This window comes from Cygnus atratus, chromosome 3 (assembly GCF_013377495.2).
Source record: "Cygnus atratus isolate AKBS03 ecotype Queensland, Australia chromosome 3, CAtr_DNAZoo_HiC_assembly, whole genome shotgun sequence".
NCBI classification, from domain to species: Eukaryota; Metazoa; Chordata; class Aves; order Anseriformes; family Anatidae; genus Cygnus; species Cygnus atratus.
In genome coordinates this window covers 114,598,817-114,626,756 of record NC_066364.1, presented here as the reverse complement: position 1 = coordinate 114,626,756, position 27,940 = coordinate 114,598,817, and the positions used below count along the sequence as shown (strand labels likewise).

Sequence of the window (27,940 nt, the reverse complement as noted above, 5' to 3'; positions counted from 1 at the left end):
AAGAATGAATGAGAAACCTGCAAATTAATGTGAAAATGTTGCAGATCCAATATAATGACATTGTGAATTTTACTTTGGCTTGAATATTAGAAATGACAATTTTGCTAGCTATGATTGAAGAGTACCAAAATGGGGTAGAAGCATTGTGCTTATTTCAAGCTTTAACTTGCGTGATAATGGAAGTCTGTTAGACCTTTTTGTGGGGATAGTTCTCAAAATAGATTGGGATAAATCCCATGATGACAAGAATTGAAAATGTATGCTTTATAGCTGGAAAAAGCATCCAGATGGTCCTAGAAGCATTTGGTAGGTATTGTGGCAGTGTGTGACATTCAGAAAGTTGACCTTATAAGCAGGTCAGAAATTGGAGGAAAATTATTATCAAGCATTTGCGTTGATTGGAACTGTTTACTGAGATATCCGGTTGAAGTTCTGACTCCAGGAATAACATAGCATAATTCTCAGTATATTGACGGGAATCAGGCTTTTGGGGACCTGTCTCTGCTTTGATGCGCTTTTGACTTTACGCATTCCTAGTACCAGATTTACAAGTGTATTTAAATGTGTAGCAGTGTAGGTGGTGTTTCACGGGGGTTTACAGACTAGTGTGAGTTAGCTGAGTCTAAGAGGTGATTCTGGACATTTCACTAAACAGCTTCTTTGGTATTATTATATCTCTGTGCTCCTCTTGAAAGATAGTTCATGGTCTTCAAACTTGTACATCAAGTAAGTGTATACATGTAAATGAGTGAACTTGTCCCAGCTGTCTGTTTGTATATGTATAGGTGCTTAACCTGTAAGCACATGTGCAGTAGTTGCAATGTCAGATTAGGTATTCTGGTGAAATTAGAGCCTCTGGTGTATAAAATTAATACCATTCCACATCTGGTGGATGATAAATAAAATTATTCTCTTAGATCATGTCTGTTTTCTGCCATTCGTAGCCTTTCTTGTCTATGAAAGGTGTCTGTTTTTCTTGGGAGCTTTCTGACCATCTGATGAGCACTGCAGTCTATAGTCAAGTTTATTACTGGACCAGACTTTGAATCTTAAATCCTGAAGAGATTTGAAGAGAATTTTTTCTCTTTTTTTTTTTTTTGAGGAAGACTTAAATGTTTGTACAATATGCTCAGACTTTAAGGTAAAAATGTGAAAGTCCTTTTGATTTAAGAAGATCAATTCCTCCTGCTGCATACATAAATTTTAATTTCAAGAAGCCAATTAAATATATATCAGCATATAAACAAATAAGATTAGCAGTTTGTGGAAAAAGGTAAGGTTTTAATATTTATCATAATACTTGGGTGGAGACAGTCTCTTCAAATTCATTAGCATTGCCTATTTTTCTTCCATTTTTTTTTATCTTTACAATTTACAATTTTCTGTTCATCATAAATCTATTTCAGTAATTTTCAATAACTAATACAAGGCTATTAAGTACTGATTTTGTGTCTAAGTATTGCTGTGAAGCAGAAGAATGTTATGTTACACGAGAGTAGGGAATGAAACAAGTTAGCTTTAATTTTTCTCCTGTCTTTCTAAGAGGGAGTATTAAGCACGGCACTACATATATAAACAGTAGACATCTTGTGTATACAACAAGGATTTACCACCAGAAACATAAAACAAGGTGAAATAGAGATGTTACATATGATCACCCTGGTAATCTTTAAAAATGATATGTATTATTTTTGAGTGCCTGTTAAGTAAACTGGATTCTCTAAACCCCAAAATTTTCTTTTGTAAAATATAAACAAACAAGATGATTGGTAGATGCAAGTGGTATCCAGCTAATAAAACAGTAAATAGATTCTGTGATGTTAAAGTATAGTGAACATTTAGTGGCTCCAAGATTTTAGTCATGTTATTAGTTATTTTTAATTAGGTTTGTTCTGCTGTTGTCCACAATGCACAGAAATCTTCCTTAAGCAATATCTTTGTGAGTTAATTCCACCAATATTCCTCCCAGTTCTTCTCTTTTGCTGTTTATTATACCTGGTTAATATTGATATTAACAATATCTATTACTGTTCCTTATTACTGGCTTATTTTCATGCCTTGCTAATAGGAAAACAGACTGAGATGTACAAGAAAATAGTTCATATGATTGGGTTTAGCACAGCTTGAATTTTTGGGTTTTGTGCATTGAGGTAATGTTGTAGTGTTTTCATACTACACAAAACAGGCAGTCAAATTTAGGAAGACTTGCTAACAAGGCATATATTCCTTTTCATTAAGTAGGTGGGACTGCCCTGGGAGGAAAATCAAATGTTAAACCAGATCATCTGGTTCTTCATCAAAGCATATGTCCACTGGCTTTTCAGTCTCTGTGCCTTTTACAGACATGTTTCTGTTCAGCATTAGAACACTGTTTTCAAAATTACCTATTGACTGTATTTACATTGCAACTGTACAAAGACCTTTATAAATGACATAGAATTAAGAGCTGGGAAAATTTTTCACAGCCAAACCAAATGATATTGGAGATTCCCAGGTTAATGAATCCCTTTGTCCTTCTGACTCGGGGTGCATGTGTATATATGTGTGTGTGTGTACAAATATTTAAAACCTATAAGCTGTCTTCTGTTTGATTCATTCGGTGCTGATCCAAAATGTTTGTCAAACAACTTTTCTTCCTCCTCCTCTATTAGAATATTACTGAAATATAATTCTAATGATGCTTCAGATGGCTTGTATCACTCAAGACATGCAAGATGCCTCAGAGTTCATTATACTGATGAGAAATGCCTGTTGCTGCTAGAGCTTCAAAATCTTAATGCAACCAGAGCTGTATGAAATCTTGCAAACTGCTCAAGAAGAACTGAAAAGGATTAACTGAAATTTGTGTGTTTGCAAAAATTTGTCTCTTATTGTAATGGTATTTCAGATTTTTAAAAAAGTTTTATCTGCAACCACAAGGAAGATGGATGCAGAGACTTTTGCTTAATCATGTGCTATCAAGGGCTTTGGGAAAAGCAAAAAATGTTATGAAAATTGTGATGAAACTCAGTGTCTCACACAGGGTGCTGCTGGCTGATCCTCTGCAAGCAGAGCGATCGTGACTTGCATCCTTTGCATCTCCCAGGTGTCCCAGAACATCCCATTTCTGTCACAATGTTTATAATCAAGGCACACTGGCCTCTTCCCAGAAGTTGGTTGTTTCATTTCATCTCTGTATGTTGGCTGTTACCATTTATAACTGTTTGCTTATGTCTCTTACAGAATAAGAAAAAATTAGCTTCGGCATTCCATTCGAGATGTTCTGGAGATGAGATCTAGCAAGCAGGTTGCATAAGTTGAAGCAGAACTTGCAAATGCCTTATGGGGTTCTTACAGGTTGTTCCTAAGAAGTGGTGTATGAGCTGAGTGCACTGCCTTTTGAGTACCTTTTCCGTGGGGAAAAATAAATGCTTTTTTACAGCTGAATTTGCTTCAGTTTCCTGAGTATCAGTTTCAACCCAATCCTTAAACAGTGCTTTTATTGAAGTAAATTTTCAATTTTAAAGGCTAGAGTATAAACCTGGGGTTCATATTTCACTTGTGCTTTGCTGGAGTAATCTTATCTTGTAGTGCACTAGCCTGGAGAAGCTAATTGTTAGAAGACAGAAATCTATTACAGAGACTTGAATTTTCACTGTCTTGTTGTTACATAGGAGCAGGTACTGTTTATAGGTTGTGAAAATGAATATTATGGCAATACTGCTAGTACGGAGTAATTTATAGAAGATCCAGTAACTGCAGGCTGTTATTTCAACAAAGACAAGTGTTAGTGAAGAGTCTTTGAGAACATTACTGCAGTCTAAAATCATCTCTGCTTCAAAGATGGCTTTATGATGTCTTACGGCTTTCAGCCAGCCTGTTTTGAGTGACTGTAAATGTACTGCAAAGCAGCATTCACACTACAGTTTCGCAGCAGAAGGTATGTTTGCCCTACATACTGTAATGGGTAGAAATACCAAAGATCCCTGGGCAAGCACTGAGTGAGCTGGAAGCAGCCTTGCTGTAGCAATGTGGAGCTCTGCGTGGCTGAGAAGCAGACTAAATTAACCTGCACGGTGCTTATAGCATCCCAGAAAGCTCAGAGCCTACTTGCACATCTACAAGGTATACTGCACAGCACCAGTGTGCCCACTGAACATTGGAATAAGAGATGCATGCGCTATTGTAGTCTGAGCTGCTTTTTCTCTGTTACCAACCTGTGCATCAGAAATACCTGATCTTTGACCAGTGTTACCACTGTGGGACCGACCACCTAGTTCCAGTAGGAAACATCAATTCATACATGCCAGAAGATTTTTGTGTATGAACAAAATGCTGGATTGAGGTATGCATTCATCCAGGAGTCCTCTGCATTCTTTATACAAGAAAAAGGGATGTATCTCTTAATACTAATGCCTGAAAAAAAAGGAAAAATCTTCAGTTTCATATTTTTTTTTGCTTGTTTAATATTGGCTTATATTTTAAGGATTTAACAAATGTTTTTCAAGACTATTTTATAAAGATTAAGTAAACTGGTCTTATGACATATCATCTGTACAGCAGTTCTGTGGTGTCTCTTCTTACCTTCGGCCACAGGCATGGTTACAGAGCAGGTGGGTGGCTTTTCCCTGCAGTGTAGTATTGCAGATTGCATTTTGCGTTCCTCAAGTTCAACTTGTGCGCATGCCAGAGACTACAGTTGTAGGGGTTCAGGTAGCCTGTCTGGAGCTCTTATTTGTCATTGTGCCTTTTTGCTAGTTTAGGATCTTGTGACAGTTTTATTCTGGTATCTATTTCATATTTGTGATCCAAAACAAAGGCACACCTCCTTAGAAAGGCAGATTTGGATAGAACTGACTTTGGCATGTGCCTACCAGGACCCAGTCCAAATGAGAAAGGAAATCGGGTTTCTTTAATTGTAACAGCACACTGTTCATTATAGAAGCTCGAAAAGTGTGGCCTTTGTTTCCTAAACCTGATAGTTTTGCCACAGTGATAGGTTTTTGCATATCTGAGTACCTTATTCCTTCTTATCTCATGCATGAATTTGGATTTCTGAAGGAAAGTTCAGTTTTTCTACTTATCACATCCAGCACCTGCATAATCTTATATTCAACCTGACTTTCAAGTATTGCCATCCTGAACTTTAAAATCAGGTTTCATAGCTTAAATAAATAAATAAATAAATAAATTGTGCCCTTCTTTGTTCTGCTGTCTATGGTCACACAGGATTTATTTAAAAAAAAAAAAAAGGAACAAAGTAGCTCTTGAAATTATTTCAATTTATCAGCTAAGTTAGCAGAAGCTGTGGCTCTAGATTTGTTGTTTTTGCATTAAAGCAGAGTTTGCAGTCTGTGGTAAAATTTACAGAAATAGCAAACTTAGTCTGATTAACCAATTCTCAAACAACAGTCCTCAGAAAATGGAATGCAGAAAACTCAGAGTCCTGAGAGGAAGCATACTAAAAATCAACCCCAAAGTTCCCAAAATCACAATGACTTTTCTCAGTAGTGTGTGTTAGACGAGATTGGCTGGCCTGATATCACAGCTTGCAGCCACCAAAAAAGTTGGTGCTCTTGCATCTCTTGGCCACACACTGCCTGTCTTAGTGCCAAAAGGTGCTATGAAGTCTGTTCTTTCTTTGTCTGTGCCAGCCACTTCTGTTTCAGGAAAAGCAACAGCCTTTCTCTTCCCTGTGCTGCTTTTGTCTCCCATCCAAAAAAAACTCCCCAGCAGTGTGGTATCTCAGTAAGTACAGAGCGGGTGCCTTCCTTCAGGAGGTTCCTACCAGCTGCTCAGCATAAAGAGTTTGCAGAGCTCTCTGTTACTCAGGGTGGTGTGAAGCTTTTCAGAGAAATGCTGGCTGAGCCTATTCCCTTTTCCCTGTGTGTGCCATTTCACTCGGATGCCTAGAGGAACTGTGCATATATACAGCAAAGAAAGGTCTTAATTCAGAAGTGCCATGGCTGTGCAAAGCACCCTCTGACATGAGTGGGAACTGTGCAGGCACAAGGATTGCAGGAGTGGACTGACAAGATGAAAGGCTTATTGACCTAGAAACTGTATTAGTAGTTTTTAAAAAAATCAGTGTGCAACCGTCCTGATCCAAACTTTCAACATGCACACACAGTTGTTTCACGAAAACCTCTTTTCAAAAATTGTCAATTTGCTCTAATATATATAATACTGTACAGTTTTCCACTGTATTGTATTAAGTAGTGCAGTGTTTCAGTGCTTCAAAAACAGTAAGATCACCTCCGGTGATGCTGGAAAACCCTATTCTCACTTTTAACAGAGGGGAACATTGACTTGCTCAACAGAAATGGTACCTTGAGGATGGAAAATAGAAGTGCTCAGTGGTGGGCCAGTACTTTCACTGTACAGGTCTTTCTGCCCAGAGCTTTTTAATGTGGAAAAGCTGCGTTTTTTTTCCCTCGGATCAACCTTCCCACAGATATTCCCAAGCCCTTGGTTGTTATCCCGTGGAGTGTTCAGTTGTCTCTTCTTCAGCACCTTTGGCTGTGCACCTTATGGTCTGATCACAGAGAACGAGCAATTTAGGGATCTTGGATGAGAAGTAAGGGCACTTTAAACAAAAAGTCACCCTCAGGGTGTTAAGACTATGCTGATCTGGGAACAAACGGGGTACAGGAAAATGGAAAGTGGGACTTCAATATGTTATTTGACAAGCTAGTTGCGACTGTGCCAAAGAGATGTTTCTGTCACATCACATTGTCCATGAATTCTTTTGGCAATAGCTGTATTTCCTATGAGAGTCAGCTACAATGAGTGGTGTCCAGGGATAGTGTTTCTTCTCAAGCTTTTTCCATGGTATGCAGCTTAGTTTCCAACACACAAGTCACACATGCTGACAAGAATCAGATGCACCTGTTCCTTGACCACAACCCACTCCACAGATGCAGATTTATAGAGCCTGAAAAGAAAGGGCTGAAGGGTGTGTACCAGTTGAGCTGGGTAATTTCACTGCCAGAGGGTTATTTTTAGTATAAATTGTGTACTTGCATCTAAGTTTAGCATGATTGTAATTATGTCAGAAGTTTTGTTACACAAAAATAAACAGCTGCTAAAGACTGAGGGCAACTAGGGACCATAAAGTATTCAAAGCACTAATTCACATTTGGTAATGCTTTTTCTAATGTGTCCACTGGAATTTCTTGCCAATACTTTACCTTTATTTCCTGCTTTAGCAAACCATCTTGCTCTTTACTAATCTTTACAGAGATTCCTCTCTTTAGTTTCTCCTTTTCTTGTTCACTTGACTGAGAGGTGCTCTTTCATTGTCTTTCCTTCAGCAACATTTACACTTCATTATAAGCTCAACATTTTTCCTTGCAAAGCAACACTGTAGAGCACTGTGTGTGTGTGTGTGTATATATATACACACATATATACACATATACACACATTATATACATAATACATATACATATATATGTATACATATACATATATATATACACATATACACACACACACACACACACATATATATATATATATATACAGGGTGTATATTCTCCACCTTCCACTGGGCTTGTCTCTAAAATCTTGGATTTACAAAGACACCAGAAAAACATTTACCATAGCAGAAAGTGTGGTCAGCAGAAGTACAGCGTGCACATTATTGTGCTTACCAGGAAAGTTGCAAAGAAGGGGATTGCTAGCCAAGGGCAAAGAACTCTCTTCTTTATGCTTTCAGTCAAAAAACAGTCTAGACATTTTTATCACATTAAACAGTCTGGAGCATTTAATAGGGATGTGACAGGAAGAAAAGCAGTCTGAACTAGCTGACCGGTTTTCTTATGGGAAAAGCCTGCTGGGCCTAAGATATTATTCTGTGCAATGGTAATTACCATGTTGGAAATGCTTAATGGTGATATATGGAGCAAAGCTGGTTTTAGGCATGTAAAAATGTTGCTTTTACCTCCAGGGTCTGCTACGCTTTGCATACGTCACTACTCTTGATTTTGGTGGGCACTGTGCTTGTTTAGTATGCGTACCACTCGGTGCGAAGTTGCAGGAGGCCAGTGTGGAGAGTGGCAGCATTAGTTCAGCACCAAAGAACACCTCAGTGTAATACAGCCCACGCAAATGGCAAAATATTTTTTCTGTCTCTGTAAGCGCTGCTTTATCAATTGTTGTTTTTTTTTTTTTTTTGGTGTAATGAGTTGCATCCTTTGATTCCTACTGCATCTGATGACTTCCGAACTGGCTCTTCTGCCTTTGACCTCCACCCTGTGGTCTAGAATCAGTTGTTGCACCTTCCCAAGCATCTCACTCACACATCCCCTCAATTTGTCTGCAGCAAGGGGGAATGCTGAACTTCTTGTCTCCGGGAGCCATGCCATCCCCACTCCCAAGCTGCCGCAATAAATAACCCCAGTCTGCTCTTGCCTGGAATGTTGGCACTGTTCTTGCCACTTCTTTACCCCCCACACAGACACCAGCATTTTGTTTTGTTGGTCTTTCCTAGTATATATTCCACTCTGTCCCTTCTTTTCCAGCCCTATTGCAGAAACTGAGCTCTGTTTCTGAACAGTCTCTAAAAATAGCCATGCTTGTGCTATCCCAAACCATTTCCATTTCAGCTATTCCAAACTACCCACTGTTCTTCTCTAGCATTGTGAGCCACCTTCCCTTTTCATTTTAGCTTTATTGGCCTTCTCAGGTGCTTCATTATGCTGTTGAAGCTCACATCAGTGTCAGACATCCTGTCCTTGCTTTCTGCATTTTTTTGCTAGTTTCCTCCTCCTCTTTTTAATTCTTGTGCGCTTTGCTATACATGCCTTTCATTTCTTTCTCCCCAAATGGTTGTACATAATCAATAACGTTTTCATATTCGGGCATGATGTGTGTATTCTCACCTTTCCATGGAGAATGCTTTTTATGTTCCTACCTATGTGAACATGTTCCATTATACACCTGTCTCAGCATGAGGGCAGAGGTATCTTCTGCTCATGCTGTATGTGTCCTTTTCACCTCGGTGGAAGTAGCTCATACCAGCTATGACGTGACAAAGAGAACCGATGAGGCCATTTACTCTGTACTGCGGGCTGGGAAAGGTATCAGCTCCCCCCACTCCACCCCCTGCTTTTTTTTTTCCTGCTGTGTAACACTGAATCACATCTTAATGTTAGGAATTTAGAGAAGTAAGTCCCTTCGCTCTGGTGTCTCCAGTTGGTCCAGAAAAGTCTGAATAAATTGAATCTCTCAGCATGCTGTAAAGCCTGCTGTTTATTATGAGATGTCAAATAAGTGTTCAAAATGGGTTGTGTATGCCAGCATGCCATACCAGCACCCCTGACTGGCAGACTGGCTCTCCTTTTTGTCTCCATAGTGGACAAATAGGTTACATACCAACACTTTTATTTTTATCCCTTTTGGAATACTATGTCAAATCATCCATTTGGAGCAATACAGAAATTGAGATGCCTTTCTTCCAGAAATCTTCGTGTACATTATGAATAGTTGAACAAGCCAAAATGCAGCCTGCAGCAGGATTTGGAGAGGCTGCTGGCTTGGAACACTCTCCCACCCCTCTCTTCAACAGTTGGCATGGCCAGTTGTGCCCCAGTTTTTAAACAAGAGGTACGTTAATGTTCAGAAAGACATTTTAGGGACATTGTTCTCAAGGAATGTAAACAATTGAAGGCATCATTAATGAGTGCATTAGCACTCCTGAACTGTTTTATCAAATAAACTTATCAGAGATATCTCCTGCAATCTTATTTTACCCCAAAGAGACAACTTCTATTCAATAATGCCTGATGTGATGGGAAGCATGCCACAACGTCAAGAGAGTTGTTTTCATATTTACTTGATAGAAGCATATATATAGATCGCAGTGTTTTTCTGAGGCAGTGAAAAGAGAATGTGATATCATGTTTCATGCATCCCTGTCTTCCATTTATGTTTAACTATGAAATTATCAACTGAGGGATCAGTGTCATTATTTTTTTTAATGAAAGCACTCTTCTCTATTCTGTCTCCATTGCTTTTAGAGCTTCTGGGCAGTGGCACAACAACCATTTGAAAAGAACTTTGGCTAAAACAAATTTACAAGAAAGGCTTACTCTGCCACCTACCTACAATAGTATAGTGACAATAATAATTTCAAGTTCAAAACCAGTATCATTTCCTCTTGAATCTCTATGAAATTAAAGCTGTAAGTAGCTGATCACTCGGTGCATCTCAAATGTGGCTGTCCATATGTGGGCAGCTGTCCTGCTGGAAAGAGAGCTAGGTTTCCAAATTTTAAGTAACATTTTACTTTTCACCTCGCCTAGTTGTGATACATTATGGTTCAGAACTGTGGCAGTCTCATCTTCAGAAAAAAATGACCAGTTATGTATTAATGAGTTAATACGGAATGTTCTTGGTGATTAAAGGTGTATAGCATTAATAACTTTTAGTTCTGGGACATCTTGCTGTCACTGCCTTCAAACTCTCTGTATGGATTTAAAAAAAAAAGTATCAATAAAAGTGTAATTAAGACAAGTCTTGCTAGGCTCATTTTATAGAGGGATAAGAGGAAAATGGAAAGCAGCGCAGTGTCCAGCTAGGATTCCAGAGCTGTGTGGCTGAACCTCAGCTGTTACCCAAGTCCCTTGACTCCCAGGTAATCCAAAGGGGCTGTATTTTTTTTATTATTTATTTATTTTTCTCCCTGAACAATTGGTAATGAACATTGTTTCTGCATACAATGGGAGTGTTTTTGAGTGAGGAAAATAGACAAATTGATCCTATACAGCAGTGTTCAGGCCAGATGGTTTGATTATCTTCTTCCATCTGTTAAATGTCACCCCAGTTCCTAGATTTGCTTTTTGCACAATGCTGTTAAGGTGCATGCCATGAACACCAAGGGTCTGTCTTCTCCTGATACTGACTGGGAGGAATCATAGGAAGAGCTTTCGTTAAAGACAATTAATTTGTTCTGTTTCTTCGTATTTTGGTTTGATTTGAACCTTTTTTTTTTTTTTTCAGAAAAATGCAATTAAACTAACTAACCAAAACACAAAAGCTCTGGGGGAGCTGCAGCCTGTGCCAGCCAGGTTCCAGCTGTCCTGCTGCCACCCTTACTTGAGCTCTCCTTATAACACAGAACTGAAGAAGAAAGGCTGCTCCTACCACTCTGTTACCCACGGTTTGCATTTACCACAGCTGCTGGGGCTGGATTGGTGGACAGCAGGGGGTGATTTCCATTCCAGCCAGCTGGTAACACTGTGCTTGTGCTGAGACTTGAATCAGGGCAGGTGCCAGTGTGGGAGCGAGCAGGATAGCAGGGGAAACGAAGGCTGATGAAAACAAGAGAAAGGATATTGTGTACACAAAAGGGAAGAGTGTACTGCTCAAATGCAGATACTAGATCTGTTTCCTACTTTTCATTCCATATTATCTTTTATTGTTTAAAGAAGGGGATGCAAAAACCTCGAAGGTGCAAGGTGGATGCTAAGAAGAAATCTGAGCAGTGTTATCACTTCTAAAATGCAGGCAAAAATTTTCTGACTAGTGCTGTGGGTTAAAGTGCACCATGAGAATTTCACCTAAATAGTATAAAAAGCTGTATTTTCATAGTGATTGTAGTTTATAGGCTTTGCCCAGGCTACCAATAAATTTGTAATTGATTTAAGCTTTCCACAAATACCTACTTTTAACCCCACCCACAGTACTATCAAATAATGAATGCTTTTTTTTTTTTCATTAATACATTTTAGATTACTAGAGCGATCTCTAAAGATCACTTCAGCTTTTATCTGATCTTTTAAGCTGGCATTGTGGCTAACTGCTTTTTTTTCAGAAATCATCTAGAAAACCAGTTAGAATTGAGTCCTGCAGTTATATTGTTGCTTTCCTAGTTTCAGATTTTAGAGTAACATCAATGTTCCTTACAGCTTATTAGTTTTTAAAATATCTGTATATTTTGAGCAAATTCATATTAAGCCATGTCAAAACTTTAATGAAGTTTGGTTTGATCTAATGTATCTGACTGTGAAGGGATTATTTCAAACAGATTTAGAAGCTAATACAAAAATGTGATCTTGACCTTTTGTTAAATTTTATTAATACAAGTCTGACAAGTCTTGAATACAAATACCAAATCTGTGTGAATGTTTGGAAACAGACAAGTGTGTCCTCAAGATGTGTTCATGGAGCAGCTGATACTTGTATTTTGCTTTATTTTTGTTTGAGATACTAGCTGATGTTATTTCCATAACTTTTCCTTGCATTTAAAAATGAAAGGCTATTGATATTTGTTTAGTTTGGAAGTTTGTGTTGCTTTTTTCACGGTATTTGTAAGTAATAATTTGGTCTTAGACTTTTGCAGTTGTCTTATGGCCTGGAATTCCTGAACTATTGCACCATAACAGGAAAGCTTCTACATTAAGGTTATTCGGTGTTTTTTCATACTTCCACCTGAATACTTCCTAGCATTTTAATTTTAAACGTGTATTTATGTATTCCTATCACATTGAAGTACAGGACTCACTTCTGTGTGAGACTTCTTAGAGCACTTAACCCCAGAAAGAGACTACAAAGAAGAAACTCATGTTCTAAATGTCAAAATCGTTAATATTTTTAATTAAAATAACTGACACATCATAGAGGTGTACATAAAAGGGAGAAACAGAATTCACAGTTTTAAAAGATACGTTAGCTGTCAGTTGCAGATTAAATGGCAGTACAAATTAAGTATGGTGTTAATTGCCCAAATACTGTACCAAAGAGTCTGTTGTTTTATTTAGTTTTTAATAAATCAGATGTCTCTTTCCTGTGGGACTCATTGCTGTAATTATATCGGGTGTCAGATTTAAAAGACCGTAAAGAAAAGATTTAGTGTCAAGTAATTCAGGAAATATATGATCTTTTTGCAAGTGATATGTATTTGATGGTGGTGGTGTTTTTTTGTTGTTGTTGTTTTCTTGATTGTTCTATGAAGTAGAAGTTCTTTGTTTTAACACTCTGCATTTGAAAGCCAAGGAGTGAAGTAATTAAAGTTAATAAAATTCATTGCCTCTTAAATCAAGATACATGTTATACATACATCATATGCTATAGCAATTCAGAAAAGATTTTGACAATTATTACACAAACCATTGCTTTCATCTACGTCCAATTCACTCTCGATTACTACCTGGGGAGGAGATGACTTCAAGGAAATGGCGTGTTTGATATTATGCTAAAATATTGAATGCCTCTAACAATTCTGCTGTTTAACTAAAGATAAACCTGATGTCTTCAACTCTTTTACACAATTTTATATATGGCTAGTGTTGATTATTAGAATGAGACAAAACAGGAAAAGTTCTAGGAAAAGGTTCGTCATATGCTCATGTTATGAAATTACCTTCTCTTGACTGGTCAGAGCAATAAATTATTGTTAGAGGGGTACTGAAGAATACATGTAAATGAAAATTAATTATCATCATATGTTTAATGAGGCATTTTGCTAAGTTCTGTGTACAATTGACAGCACTAAGTGTAGGTCTGTTTCTGATATCATCCTTTGGGAAGATCCTTGCCTTTTGCTTTCACTGTTACAAATTTGAAAATGTAAACATCAAAGTTTCCATCACCAGGAGGAAAGAACAGTAACAAAAAACTACTTATTCCATAAAGTTTATGCTTTTGTATGATTTTTTAGCACTTAAATTTTTACTGACTTTCCATTATGTTAGGATAGCTCTGAAGTTAGCTTTACTATTCAAAACATATGTTTCCTAGGGATGCGTCTAGATGAGCTTCTATTTTCATTGTAGGAGTTTCCTCATGCACTATCAGTAAAAATTTACCCTTTTTATTTTAACACTTTGCTGTTGAAATTGCCAAGTTGCTTTTGTTTTTCTTAGCACTTCAAGTGGCACTTATCTAAAGGCTCATTTTGGTCAGCATATAAGGTAATAATTCTAGTTTGCAATGGTGGCACATGAGGACTGATTGCAGTCTTGTCAGAATTTATGTGAAGAGTTGAAATGACTTCAGTGATCGCTTTTGAATTGATCCAAATTGAAGAATCTGCTCCAGTGACTCTGTTGCTGCTGAGCTTAGGAATAATTTACCTTTTCAGGAGTGAGTATTTGCTTTAAGCATGAGATGGCTTAATTGGCTTTCTGTTTTTCGGTGGAGTGAGGAGTTAGGCCTGAATCATCTAACTGAGAAGCTTTCCTTAAGATCCCCATTTAAATATACTTCTAAAAGCCAGAACACATTCTTGTTATGCTGTTGCAAATGTACTTTACCCAGAATAAATTTCTTTACATACCAGTATGTTTCTTTACGTACGGTAGATTTCTCAGAAAGTGTAATGCTCCTCAAAAAAGGATGGGTCGTAAGTACTTAGGGCATATTATGAGAGAGTTGGAATGAATGGGAATGAACTGGGCAACACTGTAAGTATTAACAAATGAGGAAGGCCTTGGGACAAATAGAAAATCAGCTAAGGAAGCAGGGAGGTCATGTTTGGCTCCTCTGGTCTATCAGGAACTCTACTTGTTAGAGATAATGGCTGTCATCAGAGGTAATGACTGAAGCACAGTTCAGACCTTATGTTGAGGCAGGGCCATCTCATTTTCAGCACTATGGCGTAAGCAATTTTTGTTTTCTGCTGTCAGCAGCAGAGAGACTCATTTCTTGGCCTGAAGCGGAGCTCTGCAGTGGGCAGCCCCACTGACCTTGTGTGAAATGCTAAAGAGGTTAGTGACAAACAGGCCACTTCTTGTTTTGGGCTAACCTCTGAGGTGCCCCTGCATGCCAATGCATTCCAGCAATTAAAACAAAATGGAAAATGAGACCATTACTTAAACAATACATTTTCAATGCCTGAGCTCTGTTGTATGTCTTTTCTTGCTTCTGGACCTTGTTTTTTGGGAGAACTGTTAAGTTGCTTGCATTAGCTGTGGGAATAATGTGTTTAAAAATAACCTGCTTGAAAGAGCATTCTTTTTTTAAAAACAACAACAACAAAATATGACTGTGTAAGAGCCTGGTGAGCTGTCAAAACTTGGACTTGCTTTAAAATATAGTATGGATGCTGCAGAAATTCAGCAGTGTGGCTCTCACCATTACATTTTACATAGGACTTGCACTGTAGTTGCTCTTATTTTCTAAATTTTCTTGAAACTTGCTCTGAATTTTAAGTTCTAGAGTAGAAACCACATTTTCTGGTTTAAAAAACAGCCTTTCTATGCATTTTTCATGTGATAATGCTGGCACATTTAAGACCAAGTAAATTTGACTGTGAGGAGTAAACACATGAAGATCTGAGTCTTCTTCCAACAGAGATCTAGAAACAATTGAGGCATTTGCATATGACAGTGCTTCAGGGTAAAAAACAAGTGTGGCTTTTTTATAAGAACTTAAACATTGCACTGCCTGATCAGCAGGAGCCTTGCGTAGCTAGTTCCTCACTCTGGATCACAACCCTGCAACTATATCCCTGCAGGTAGACTTTCTGGATTGGAATGAATACCACAACAAACCCAAGAAGTTACACAGGCCTGCTGATGTGGATCTGGTTGTCTTTATTATGACGAATCTTGTTTACTAAAGAGGAGTGGTGGTGAAGGATGTATGTACTTCAAGAGGGGAAAGAGTAGGAAATTCATTAGTTTTTTTTTTTTAAAGTTGTTTCCTTGTAACTGTAAGAAAAATATATATGACAGAGCAAGATTGCTAAACATATTTTGTGGCTGCTTATACTTTGCCCCTGTAAACCACCTAGACAGTAACCAGTGCACTCTTTAGGGAGCGTAATTTGATGAGGTGAGTGGTGAAATGGCTAACACAGAGTGTGGAACCTCCTCACCTTCCTCCACTCAGCAGGTAGTGATTCATTCCAGAGGCAAAAATAGTAATTACTAAAAAAAAAATAAAAAATAAAAAATTGTACAGGTATTGTTATAATGCTCGGGGCTAAGCAAACTGGAAATTGTGAGTTACTGCGTTTTAGGCTGGGGGGTGTCAGTTCTAAGGAATACTGCTGTCCTTTCCAACAGTGTCTCAACATTGACAGGATGTTTATGGGATCCGAGGAGTATCCTATCCATCATGCTAGCCAGCCCTGTGGGTTAGTTTAGAATATCACCTCTTTCCCCAAACATTTGTCTGTTTTGTATTAACAGAATCCTTTCCTCCTCCTGTTCAGCCACACCTTGTCTTTAGTTTGGTCAAAGAATGAAAAAAACAGGATTTATAATCCTTTTACCCCCCACACCCCAGATTTAGCATAGTACAGCAAAGAAGACTTCTGCGTTAAATAACGCTGTTCTGGATATGGTTAATTTTGTGTCCTAACTCTTTGGGTACTCCAGGTGAATCAGGTGTTTTTTGTTTTTTTTATATGACCCAAATTATGACCTCAGGCATAAATCAGTGTTGAAGGAAATGGAGATAGCTCAGAAGGCATTTAACTACCGCATTTGAGACTTTACCTGCTTCTCCCTTGTGGTCATGGATCAACTCCTGAGGTGTATTTTATATGAGTGTTTTTTTCTGCTTTTGTGAATGGTATGTATTCAGAGACATTTTTATACTTACAGAATGCTATGTCAGTGAAAACATTTTTAATTTTTAAATGTTGTTTTAAAATTTTAACGGAGTGAAATTTTTTAGAATGACTGTTTTTAAGTTGTGTTCTTAAAACCTCTCCCTCTCCTAGCTGAATCTTCACACTTAATAGTTATTAAATTCTGTTAAAGAGAGTACTTCTTGATTTTCATCCTGGCAATGGTGTATGCATGCATATATTTGCAATCAAATGCATGTTGGAATGCTGTGTGTTTTGTATGTTTGTTTGTTTTAAGCTTTGCTCAAACTGCTTGGTAGTTGATGAAGATTTAGAGTTCCAAAAAGTAGCAAGGGAGTATTATATTTTCTTTTGGTGATCTTAAAAGCTGAGAGGTTTGTGGAAGAACAGATTTTTGAGAGGAGTGTAAGAAATGTGAGAGACTGAGAAGAGCTTTTCTAAAAGGAGAGAAAAATTTCTTCAGCTTCTACTCAGCTGCCAAAGCATATGGCTTAAAAATCTTGTTTGTTACGATTTGTCTGAATCCTTGCTATGTGTATGCAAGCCATCTTTCCCTCACACTTCATCTGTCTTAGTTCATCTGTAAACTGTGAGACCTGTGAGAGAGTAGAGCTAAGAAGAGATTGGTGAGGTGGTAATAACAATGAACTTGAGTCCCTGACACAGAACTTGATTGCTTGCTAAATCATGAGCAATCAAGCGTGTTTTCTTGCAGCTAAATGCAAGGTTATGCAAATAAGAATTATTCCAGCTTGTATGATAGAGGGCTGTGTTGTTTTCTATGTCCTGGTCCAGACCCCCAACTTCAGAAAAACAGCTGGGAAACTGGAGAGGGTTCGGGCTGACACCAAGATTTGTAAAGTGTGCATTGCAGCAAGAAACTGAGGAGCTCAATCTATTTAATTTCAGTGATGAAGTAATGAGACAACTTCATTGTACTAAGCGCTCAGACAAGGATAATATATCTGTAAAGAAAGTCATGTTTCAGTGACTGGATGATGAACTCAACCAAGTTGAAATTGTCAATAAAGTGCATGTCTGTAGTGCGAAAGTAATTACTCTTTCTGGAAGATAGGTGTCCTTTCAAGCACTTGCTACATACAGGATTCAGAGTGGCAGATGCTGGATGAAATGTTATGATGTATCTTGTACAGGGGTTCAGAGCAGTTGCAGAGCTTTTAGGTTTTAAAATCTGTCTGTATGGGGTTCAGTGTCTGTTTGGAGAAGAAGAAAACAAAGGTTGAATGCTGTGGATGTAATATAGGGACTGTTGAAGAGTATTCTTCACAGCCTTAAAAGTGTCATCACATTGCTTATGATTTAGCACAGAACGTATCTGCCTTTCCCAGAAGGACTTCACATGCTGGCAGTGTGTATTACTACATAAACTACCTATCACATTAAAGTGACTTTTCTTCTTGGGAACATTTTGATAGTAAAAGTCATTTAAATAGATAAAAGCATGTTTATAGGGGAATGGTCAATATACTGTCAAAATGGAGTGTTTATCGCTTCAGGTGTGTATGTTTTAAGTTACCTTTAAATCTAAGGGGTATTTTCCCAAGATTTTTGAGGAGTTGCTGTATAGTATAGGGTTTTTTTTGGTGCTGGTTTCAAATTTTGCCATTAGTAAAGCCTGTGAAGTAAGAAAACTTCTTTTTGAAGATGTTTCTCTAAATGTAGCTTTGTTGTAAGAACAAGCACTACATTTTCAAGGTGCTGTGATTACCCTGAGCTACTTTGTGAAGTCTGAGAGCTGTGTAGAACAAGACGCTATCATGCTACTGCAATGGGAAGTCCGTCCTACTATACAGCTTTCTCCATAGAATGACAAAAAAGCAGCTCTGTGCCAGCTTAAACCGGGAGAGAACCTAAAATTATAAGCACGTTTAAAACAATAATAAACATTCAATAATTTGGCACATTCCCTGAAAGGATCTCAGAACATTGCAGTCCTCATGAGGAAGATATTACTGTTCTTTTACAGAGTAGTAAGAACCAAATGCTCGGGGGGAGGCTTTTTGCAGAGTAATAAATGTAGCTGATCACTTCTTGGTCCTAGTTCTTTGCTCTCTATTTTGTTTAAATCATCTCTTCGTAACAAAAACAAAAGAAAACCAACCAACCAACCAAAACAAGCAAGCAAACAAACAAAACAACAACAAAAAAGGATGAATATTTAAAAGAAGGGAACACTTAATGGTGGTATATATTACTGTCAAATTGTATTTTTGATAGTTACAGAGAATGAATTCATGTAACTTACAAGGCTTTGGAAGCATAATATGCATGTTTATACATCAATGACCTAAAAAGGGCAGGAGATGAAGAGATAGGCAGCATCAAAATGCATTTTGCATGTTTTGTTTTTTTAAGTAGGGATATTTTTTTCAACATAGAACTATCAAAAGTAACTGTTCTTAAGGCCAGTGTTAGATGGAGTCCTTAATAGTATTTGCTGAGTCCTTTTGTTGTTTTTTCTTGCTGGAACATCTTTGATAGGAATGAGAACATGACGGAGAAGAAGGGCACTGCAAAATTCTTATTTTTTTTTAAGCACTTGTATCTATTCTGGGTTTAAAGTTCAGTCAAAGTAGCCATTTCAGTCTAAGAGCATCACTGAAGGATTGTTACCTAATCGGTAATATTTTAGTCTCCTATTCAGAGTTTTGGTATAAGTAAACACTACAAAGATGGTTTGCATAGCATAGATTACACAGGCTGTCATACTTTCCCTTTAATTTTATGTATGCTTTTTGTTCTGCTCACTTAGACAAACTTTGTTTGGGCTAGGTGCCTGCACTATAACAGAGTAAGAATTGTGCTGGTTGCACTTACTCCGTATTGTGTTGCTAGGGTTGATCAATAGTAGATGAACGTAAGACTAAGGCAAGCATAGAGAGATCTTCTCCCCAGAATTTGCTTCCTGAAATTATTAGATGTTTCTCACCTTCAACAACTTGTTGAACCTCATTTCAAATACACTGGGGGGAGAAGCAATTGTGTTTTCCTGGGTTAACCTCACTTTGATGGCAGCGGGGGTCCACTGCCACCTTCCAATAGCAGTACCTTCAACGTGGTGAGGACTAGGGAGGAAAGCGTGGTGAAAGAGCAGGATTATGGGATGGCAACTTCCTCTTTTCTGTACATCTGTCCAGCAAAGGTAAGAGTAACCAGTACGAAGTTTAGGGCTGGTGAAGACTGCTGTTTCATGATGCAAAGGGAATCAGAAAACTGAGTTACGAGTTGCAGCCCTGAGTTTGCTTTTAGAGCAGTGTGGCTTCAGATGGTTGCCATGTGTAGGATGGACTTTATTTGTTATGGTCTTAACATCTGCGTGTTGCTTTGTTGTGAAAGACCCATCTTTCTCCTGGTGCAGTATTTGTACAGTCTTTTATTCCTACATTGTATAATACCACCTTTCCTGAGCAGTGTGTCTGGAGCAGTTGTCAGAGGAGGGTTAGGCCAAGCCCATAAGAACAGGGTAAGGTGTTGTTTGCCTGTGAAATAGGCAGGAGCACGAAGGGTCAGATTATTGTGACTGTGTGCTCCATTTGTCTTAATACATCGTTTCATGGAATGGATTTGCTGACATCTGTGAGTCAGTCCTATCATGCTGCTGCCAAGTGTATTCCCTCTCACGCAAAGCTCTGGCCTAGCGTATGAAGGAGTAACCAAGATGGCGTTAGTAAGCGGGCATGACGCATATGCTGTTTAAACTTTGCAGAGTATGTAATTGGAACATTTTGTGGTGTACAACAACATAACCTAGAAAGCACCAAGGTGATGGAAAAGATACTGAATAATTTGATAGGCTTTGTTGTAAGGTCTATATGTTTTGACTTCCATATTGTATTCTAAATTAACAGTTTCTTTTATTTGCATTCCTAAACTTACACAAATGAGCAATGCTGCTAGCTAGTTTCATTTAATGGCCTCTATTCCTAAACAGTTTTTTTCCCCATGAATTTGGACCTATATATTACGTGTATCTTGAGTTATGTGTAAAATATTACTGTAAATAACCATAACTGTAATTAATATTGATGGATTTTGAAACACAAAATTCAGAGGGGTAAAAAATGTTTTGTCTAGGTAGTATGCAATTTAGTGTATTGAAAAAAAAATAAATCAGTTTATGTAATACTTGATGTTTTCCCGTGAAAAGAAGTACTCCTGTGTACTATCAGTTGTGACATTTTGTGTCACCTAGGGCTGCATTAATCCCAGCCTCATTATAATCTAGAAGTGATGCATCAGATATTTAAACTAAAGCAATGTTACAGTGTCAAGTGTTTTTTCAAATAGTTGACACACATTTAGTAATAATTTTTCGTTTGAATTACTAAACAAAAATATTCTAGTGAGGAAAACTTCATTTGGAAATGCACTGTGACTTTTTAATATTCCTGTGTGAACGGAAAAGGTAAAAGTCACTATTTTTCCTGTTTAGACTTTGAAATACTCCTTTTAAAAGACAGCAATTGAACTCTGCTCTTTCATTCCATTTCAGGTTTTTCTTCTGTAATCATGGCAAAACCTTACGAATTTAACTGGCAGAAGCCAGTTCCCTCTTTCATGCAAGATGGAGCTGTGTTTGATAGATATGAAGAGGTAAGAGGCCAGTTGCATTTCATTTGCTATTCTCTTTATATATGTAGATGTTTCAGAACATTCCATGCTTTGTTTTCATTGTACACAAATTTTCACATAACTGCAGAAATGTGTTTGGGGAGAAAATATCATTACAATTCATTGCTATACAGATTTTTGCTTTTAAAAGAAATAACATTAAAATATATTTAATCCCAATGATCTGCAATAAATCCTGAGCAAGAGAAAGGGAGATTAGAATCAAAATATCTGTAATGCTCATAAAGTTCTCATCTTTGCAGTTCTGTAAAGCGTATTACTGAACAAAGTGCATCTTTTAAATGTATTGGATTGGGGTGGGGGGAAAGATTATGTCTTTTTAGATACAAACTGAGGACCTGCATGTTATAGAGGAAAGTAAGAGAATACAAAGCATTTATATTGTGATTCATATGCATAATTTGAGATCTGGAGTGGTTTTAACTCCTTTCCAAAATCAACCTGTAATCTTTCTGAAATGTGATTACTGTGATCCTGGTTTCAGCTGTACTTTAATCCAAATCTATTAAAGGAATGCAAATTAGGACATTTTACACAGGCAACCAAAATAAAGTGCTGAGACATTTACCTTACATTCAGCATTGATATACCTGTGAGAATAATTTTATCAGGGACTATTTTTAATCATTTGGACAGGAAGTGAGTCCCTTCAGGGATATTATGATATTCCCTTAACCTTTTGAAATGTAGGTAAAATGTATTTTTTATCATGAGAACCGACAAGGTAAGGACAGTGTATGTTCAGTTTTGGGGACAGAGAAACTAAGAAGGTACTAATAGACATTGAATGACCTAAAAAGGAGGCTCCTAAAAGCTCTGTTTTTCCTTCAGTAAATGGTATTCCAGAAATTCAGTCTGTGAGCATCCAAATGAGGAGGTATGGACCATGGTGGTTCTCTTGCACCTTAGGTGAGAAACTGAGAATGATACGGAAAAGAGTTCAAGTGCTCAGATCTCAGTGTGGAATCAAGAATGCTCAGTGTGGCACACGTGTCCTTGATGCAGTGATAGGGAGAAAAAGACATCTTGAAATGAAATTCTTTTGTACGGTAGGTTGGTGTGCTCAGCATGCACTCGTGCAAGACTAGCCAACAGATAACGCTGTGCATACATGGGGTTAAATGGTAGAACCAGTAGTCTTGGTCTTTCCAGCTGAATTTATTGCCTTCCAAAACTCCACGGAAAGGGGGATCCTACTTGCCACCTTTGGAACAGAATTTTCTCTGTCCATCCATGTGACAAGCTCCATCTACATTGCTGCAAGTTTTGCTACAGTTCACTCCAGGTTTGCTATTGTACAGTTGGAAGCCTGGTTTGTTTTATTGAAAGGGACTCTTCTGGAAACATTAAAAGGCTTTCACTTGGGTAACTTGGGTATATTTCATCTGCAATTTACAAGGAATCATCAAGGGCTGTAAAAAAAACAGTGACTCAGAAGTTAAGATCTATAGCCTGTAAACAGTGAGCACTAGATGGTGTAGCTGTTTGATATTGTCAGATTTATGATATACATAGGCAATGATTTAATTGTGTTGTGGTAGTAAGTAGATAGCCTACCTAAGAGAAAAACACCGTTGCTTTAGTCATGTTATGCAAGCATAGGAAGATCCAATTCTGTACTGTAAGGCTTGCAATTTTCAAGATAAATATTTCAGATCTGGCCTTCTCATTCTAATTGAGGTTCTGTACTTAATTCCCCAACCTTAACAGAAAGACCATATGGGAAAAAGATAAATGGTAAGTGAACTGAGGTCACACAGCAAGTCAGTGTGGAACTGGGGCTCAGGAATCTTGGTCGAGGGTCTCGGTGACTGAATAGCTCTAGTACAGCATGAGAGGTCTTTTTTGTGCCCAAGTTTCGTTGAGTGTCTAGAAAAATGTAGGTTACTGTAATGTGGAGCAGCGTCTCTATCCATCTTTTTCCTGATAGGGGAGGCCCTTAGCTGGCAGAAATACGAAATGGCAGAAATGTATTTTGAGCAAAGCGTTATCATATTTGACTGCTGAGAAGTCTGAGTCTAGAAGAGGAATGTCTCAGAATATGGGAAGAAAAAATCAGACATGATTAGGAACATTACTAGTCATATTGCAAGTACATGGTCTGATGGTAGGTGCTTTCTTTACAGTGCAAGAAGACAAATTGCAGGAAAAAAAAAGTAATTTAGTGAAAAGGATCAAGGCTAGGGTGGGACATCAGCATGAATGCAGTTTACATAAACACCTTTGTGAAAACATTTTTGTTACATCAAGAGCTTTTGATAGATGGGGATGCAATAACTTACAACAACAAAAAAAACCTGCTTGCCTTTTATTGTATGAGTAATCTCTCTGGAAAATGCAAGAGGCACTCATTTTGATTGGTAGCTAGCTGTGTTTTTATATGAAACATTGCAGGACTCCAAGGGCTGTAAAACTAGTAAATCTGAGTTGTCTGGCAATAAGTACATTTCATGAGGGATGAGTGCTAGGGTGAAGGCAGGAAAATAGAAGCTGTGGTGGAGAAAGATGAGCAGAGCAGTACATGCTGGAAACTTATTTGTAGAGGTGTTGGCTCAGGCTAAGCTACAGCAACTTTCTATTTTCTATCTCAGTTCCCTGCTTGTAAAATTAACATAGTTCTTTGCTACTTGGATCGAAAACTACAGTCCTTAAGTTGTGTAAATCTCATTTGGTGACAAAAAAGCATTGTCCAGAAGTGGTAGACACCATTCAATAACGAGTGTATCGAGGGAAAAGGAAGAATTATCCCAAGCACAGCATAGCCCATTTGGCTGCCTCCATCTAGGAGGGCTCAAAGACATTACCAAACTCTGGATCCAGGTACTTGCTTGACTTTGTGCCTGGTGTCAAGTCGGGATAAGACCTAACTGGAATGTGAGTATTCCTCAGCCCACCTGAGGCCCTTGTGCCATGGCAGACACCAAAAAGACAGTGTTGGTTGCCCCATGAAGTCCCTCATCCCAGGCTGAGCAGGGGAGCAGCCCCAGAGTCACCCAGTGAAACAAGTCTGTCCTGGGCAGAGTTACTGACTTACAAGTATGCTCCAAGGACTGAGGGCATTGGAGTTTTTACCTGTTTTGTTACCTCAATTCAGATTGTTCTGTATGTAAGACCTTTTACTCTGGAAACACCTCTGATGTTCTGGCTGGTCTTGCTTATACGCTCAGAGGGAGACAGGGCATATCAGAAAGGTATCTCAGCCCTTAATGCAGAGAAACACTTTGATCTCTGAAACAGTAAGCAGTGCTGTAGCCTGCCCCCACGCTTGTTGGATTTCAATTAAGGAAGTAAGGAAGTCCTGGATCCTTTTTTATTGAGAAAATGATTGATTCTGCACAGTGTTACCCTACATTTTAGCTTAATTTATGACGCATTAATTGGGGCTGGAGGTGTGTGGAGGAAATTTCTTTTTTAATTCAGCTAATCTGATATTTTGCCTTGTCTAGTCCCTCTGGTATGCTATCCTTTCTTGATTTCTCTACTAATCAATATCCTTCAAATTCTGCTTGCCAGATACTCTGGCTAAAAAATACTCATGGCATACATGCTATCATAGTCTAACATAAAAGTGCTTCCCAGTTTCTGAATGTTAAAATAAAATGTGGTCATTTGATCCTGAAGGTAATGCTGGCAATTACATAATTTTGAACTTAGTTTGAGTATAGTTCGAAGTATTCAGTTTTCAATAAATATTTTTGAAGTTCCATTTCATTAAGGTTTTTGAGCTAAGAATTGGTGCTTTTATTAAAAAAGAAATGTTGTACTTGCAAAGCAAAGTATGAAAATACTAAGTGCATCCTAGTGTTTCAAATGTTGGCAAAAAAACAAATCATTAAAAATTATCATTTTTTAAAAGCCTTCCTTCTCACTTCTGATTGCTTAGGAATGGCAAATTCCCCAGGAAGGCACGTGGGGAAAAATGTAACAGTCTTTTATTTTTTGAGCAATAAATTGATCTATGACATTTCTCAAACTGACTAAAATAATTATCTGTATTTTCTTTTGTATAGGAATCTTTTGTCTTTGAAAGCAACTGTCTCTTTCAAGTGGATGAATTTGGCTTTTTTTTGAGCTGGAAAAGTGAAGGAAAGGTAAACTACAGTTATGTCAAAAATATATATTATGTATTATTGCACTTGGTTTATAAACTGCCTAGTTTTTAAAAATGTAAAATATCATGTTACTTTATATACAAAACTACCTTTAGTTCTGTTCTTTTGGAATTTACAGAAGTGTTTAAAGAGGGAATTAACAGAAACAAGAGGGAAATACTGTTTAGTGTTAATGAACAGTGATTGCAAATAAAATCTGTTGGTTTTGGTGCACTTCCTAATAGACCTTTCAACCTGTACTTTTTTTTTTTTTTTTTTTTTTGCCATTTCAGGAAGGACAGGTATTAGAATGTTCTCTGATCAACAGTGTTCGTTTTGGAGCTGTACCAAAGGTACTCTATAGCTAATTTATACTCTTCTTTTAAACAAAGAGCACTTAAACAAAACATGAAATGCAGAACAGAATTCATTTCTCTCACAAATACCAACAACACAGCTTTTCTCTTGGAATAAGTCTAAAATTTTAAGTTTTAAACGCAAGTAATTTGGTATGTTTGCACTGGGAAGATTCTGTAATCTGGTCTCCCTGATTTAGTATGGTGCTTAGCTTTCAGAATGCTGTGAAAGTGGAACAATAGGCATTAAGCTTATGTGTTAGGAGTCCTTAATTATTTTTCTAACATTGTATTGTGATACATTTTTTTAAGAACCTGGAAAAAAACAAAATTCCATATTCCAAAGTTTGTTCCTTATGTTCAAAATGTGTTGTTTCTTCTTGTTTCCTTGATATAAAAGCCTAGAAAGTTTTGTTTGCATTCCTGTTTATGCAGTTAGGTGGTCAGAGAGTCAGTGGTCGCTGTCTGCAATTTTGAAGAACATCAGCAGAAGGAATAGCTACAGCTTCTGTAGAAGCCCAAAACTTGGAAATAATTTAAATGGTATTCTTCAGAAAGCATAAGCAGAATGTTCTGAGATTAAATTTGGGCCTCTCTCCTCCAGGCCTTTAGTTTAGAAAATTTGTTGTGAAGAAATCTATCTGTTAAGACCTCTGCATTTCCACTTTCAAGTGCTAAATGTTTTTATATTAACCATAGATAACCATCTCTTAGTAGTTCTCTTGGGATTCCATAAACTAAAATGCTTCCCCCATAGAAAAGGGGCATGAGAAGTGGTGGTGCAGACAACCCCATGCTTCATGTGCAGCCAACCATACCAATATGCTTCAGACTTCACCTCTGACTTTACATAGGTAATTTGTTCTTTATGCCCATTAAATTCATAGCTCTTGACCCTCAGCAGAGATACCAGCTTGTAAGATGTATCATTAAGAAACAGCCAAAAAGTCACACAGATCATAACTCTCAGTAATTACAGACTTAACTAGACAGGAATAATTTACGTAGAGGGTAATACTGTTTCTCTATTTCCATTCCTTGGAGTGATTCATTTTTCTTTTTTCATGACTAAAATATATGTAATTTCTAACTTAACTTTCTGAAATGTATTTAAAGTAGCTCATTTATGGCTGAGCTTTTACAGTCATGTTCATGATTGTTAGAATATATTGTTTTCTAGGTTTACGCACAATGATCCTAAGTGAAAGCACTCATTTAATATGATTGGCAAAGGTTTAAAGGTGTTACTGTATATGAAGATCGAATAGCATCTTTACCATAATGCATTGCATAACAAAAGTATTGCAAATGTAACAAGCTGTTTATTCTGTTTAACAGGATCCCAAAATACTAACTGCACTTGAGGCTGTTGGAAAAGCAGAAAATGAGTTGGAAGGACGGATAGTGTGTGTTTGCAGTGGCACAGATCTGGTGAACATCAGCTTCACTTTCATGGTAGCGGAAAACACAGAAATAGCCAAGGTATTTCACAGTTAAACAGTGCGTGGGAGGAAAAAAAGGAGAGCTCCTCAGCAGTACGTGATTGTTTTTCTGAAGTAAGTCAGCCTGCTTCGCTGACTGAAATACCTGTTTTTAATGTCTGCTACCACACTCTGCAAAAGGACAACAAACATCCATTTGGAGCATTCTGTAAAATGTCTATATGCTATGGTGAAAGGACATAGTGACTTTACCATCCTCTACATGCATGGTAATTAATCAAAAGCAGAGAGACATATAGGACACAACATTCCCCCTAACTCTTTAGTATGTCTGCATGAGGCTTGCACAGCACGTTATGTGGAGTTTATGCAGTGGATTTATAACACATAGTGATGCTGAAGGGAAGTGCAATTACTTTTATTTCCATGGTGAGTGGAGCCCAGCCCTCCAAAATTTTGTTCAGTGATAACCTAATTGTATCATATGATTCATATGATTTGAAAAGACAAAAGCAGGAAAGAAAATTCTGTACAGTTAAGGGGATTCCAGTGTACCCAGGTTCTTTTCTGTTTCCCGTTTATGTGGAACAGCCTTAAGAAAACAATGGTGCTTTTTTACACGTCATCTTTCCTGCAAGTTGAAGATTGCAGTTTACAATGAAAGTTCTGTGGCTCCACCAAGACCTGGTATTCTCTCTATCTGCTCTAAACTGCTCTGAGAAGCTTGGTCCAGAGTACTGCTAATAGCTTAAATCCAGAGATTCAAGGGACTTCAAAAATTCACATTTTTTGCTTTTCTCTTCTGATTGTCCATACTTATGGAATATTACACCCTGTTTTGCCTCTGAGATACATACTGAATAGTGATGAGTAACA

At 37.7% G+C, this 27,940-nt stretch overlaps 1 protein-coding gene across 5 annotated transcripts in view; it reads left to right on the top strand.

Moving 5' to 3' along the window:
- The window catches only part of PLCB4 (phospholipase C beta 4), a 203,252-nt gene that overhangs the window by 89,943 nt on the left and 85,369 nt on the right, over positions 1-27,940 (top strand). For all 5 annotated transcript variants that reach the window (XM_050709677.1, XM_035552931.2, XM_035552924.2 and 2 more), the window contains 4 exons: positions 21,036-21,136; positions 25,186-25,266; positions 25,560-25,619; positions 26,961-27,104. In XM_050709677.1, coding sequence (XP_050565634.1) covers positions 21,036-21,136; positions 25,186-25,266; positions 25,560-25,619; positions 26,961-27,104 — 386 coding nt within the window. The remainder of the gene's footprint in view (positions 1-21,035; positions 21,137-25,185; positions 25,267-25,559; positions 25,620-26,960; positions 27,105-27,940) is intronic.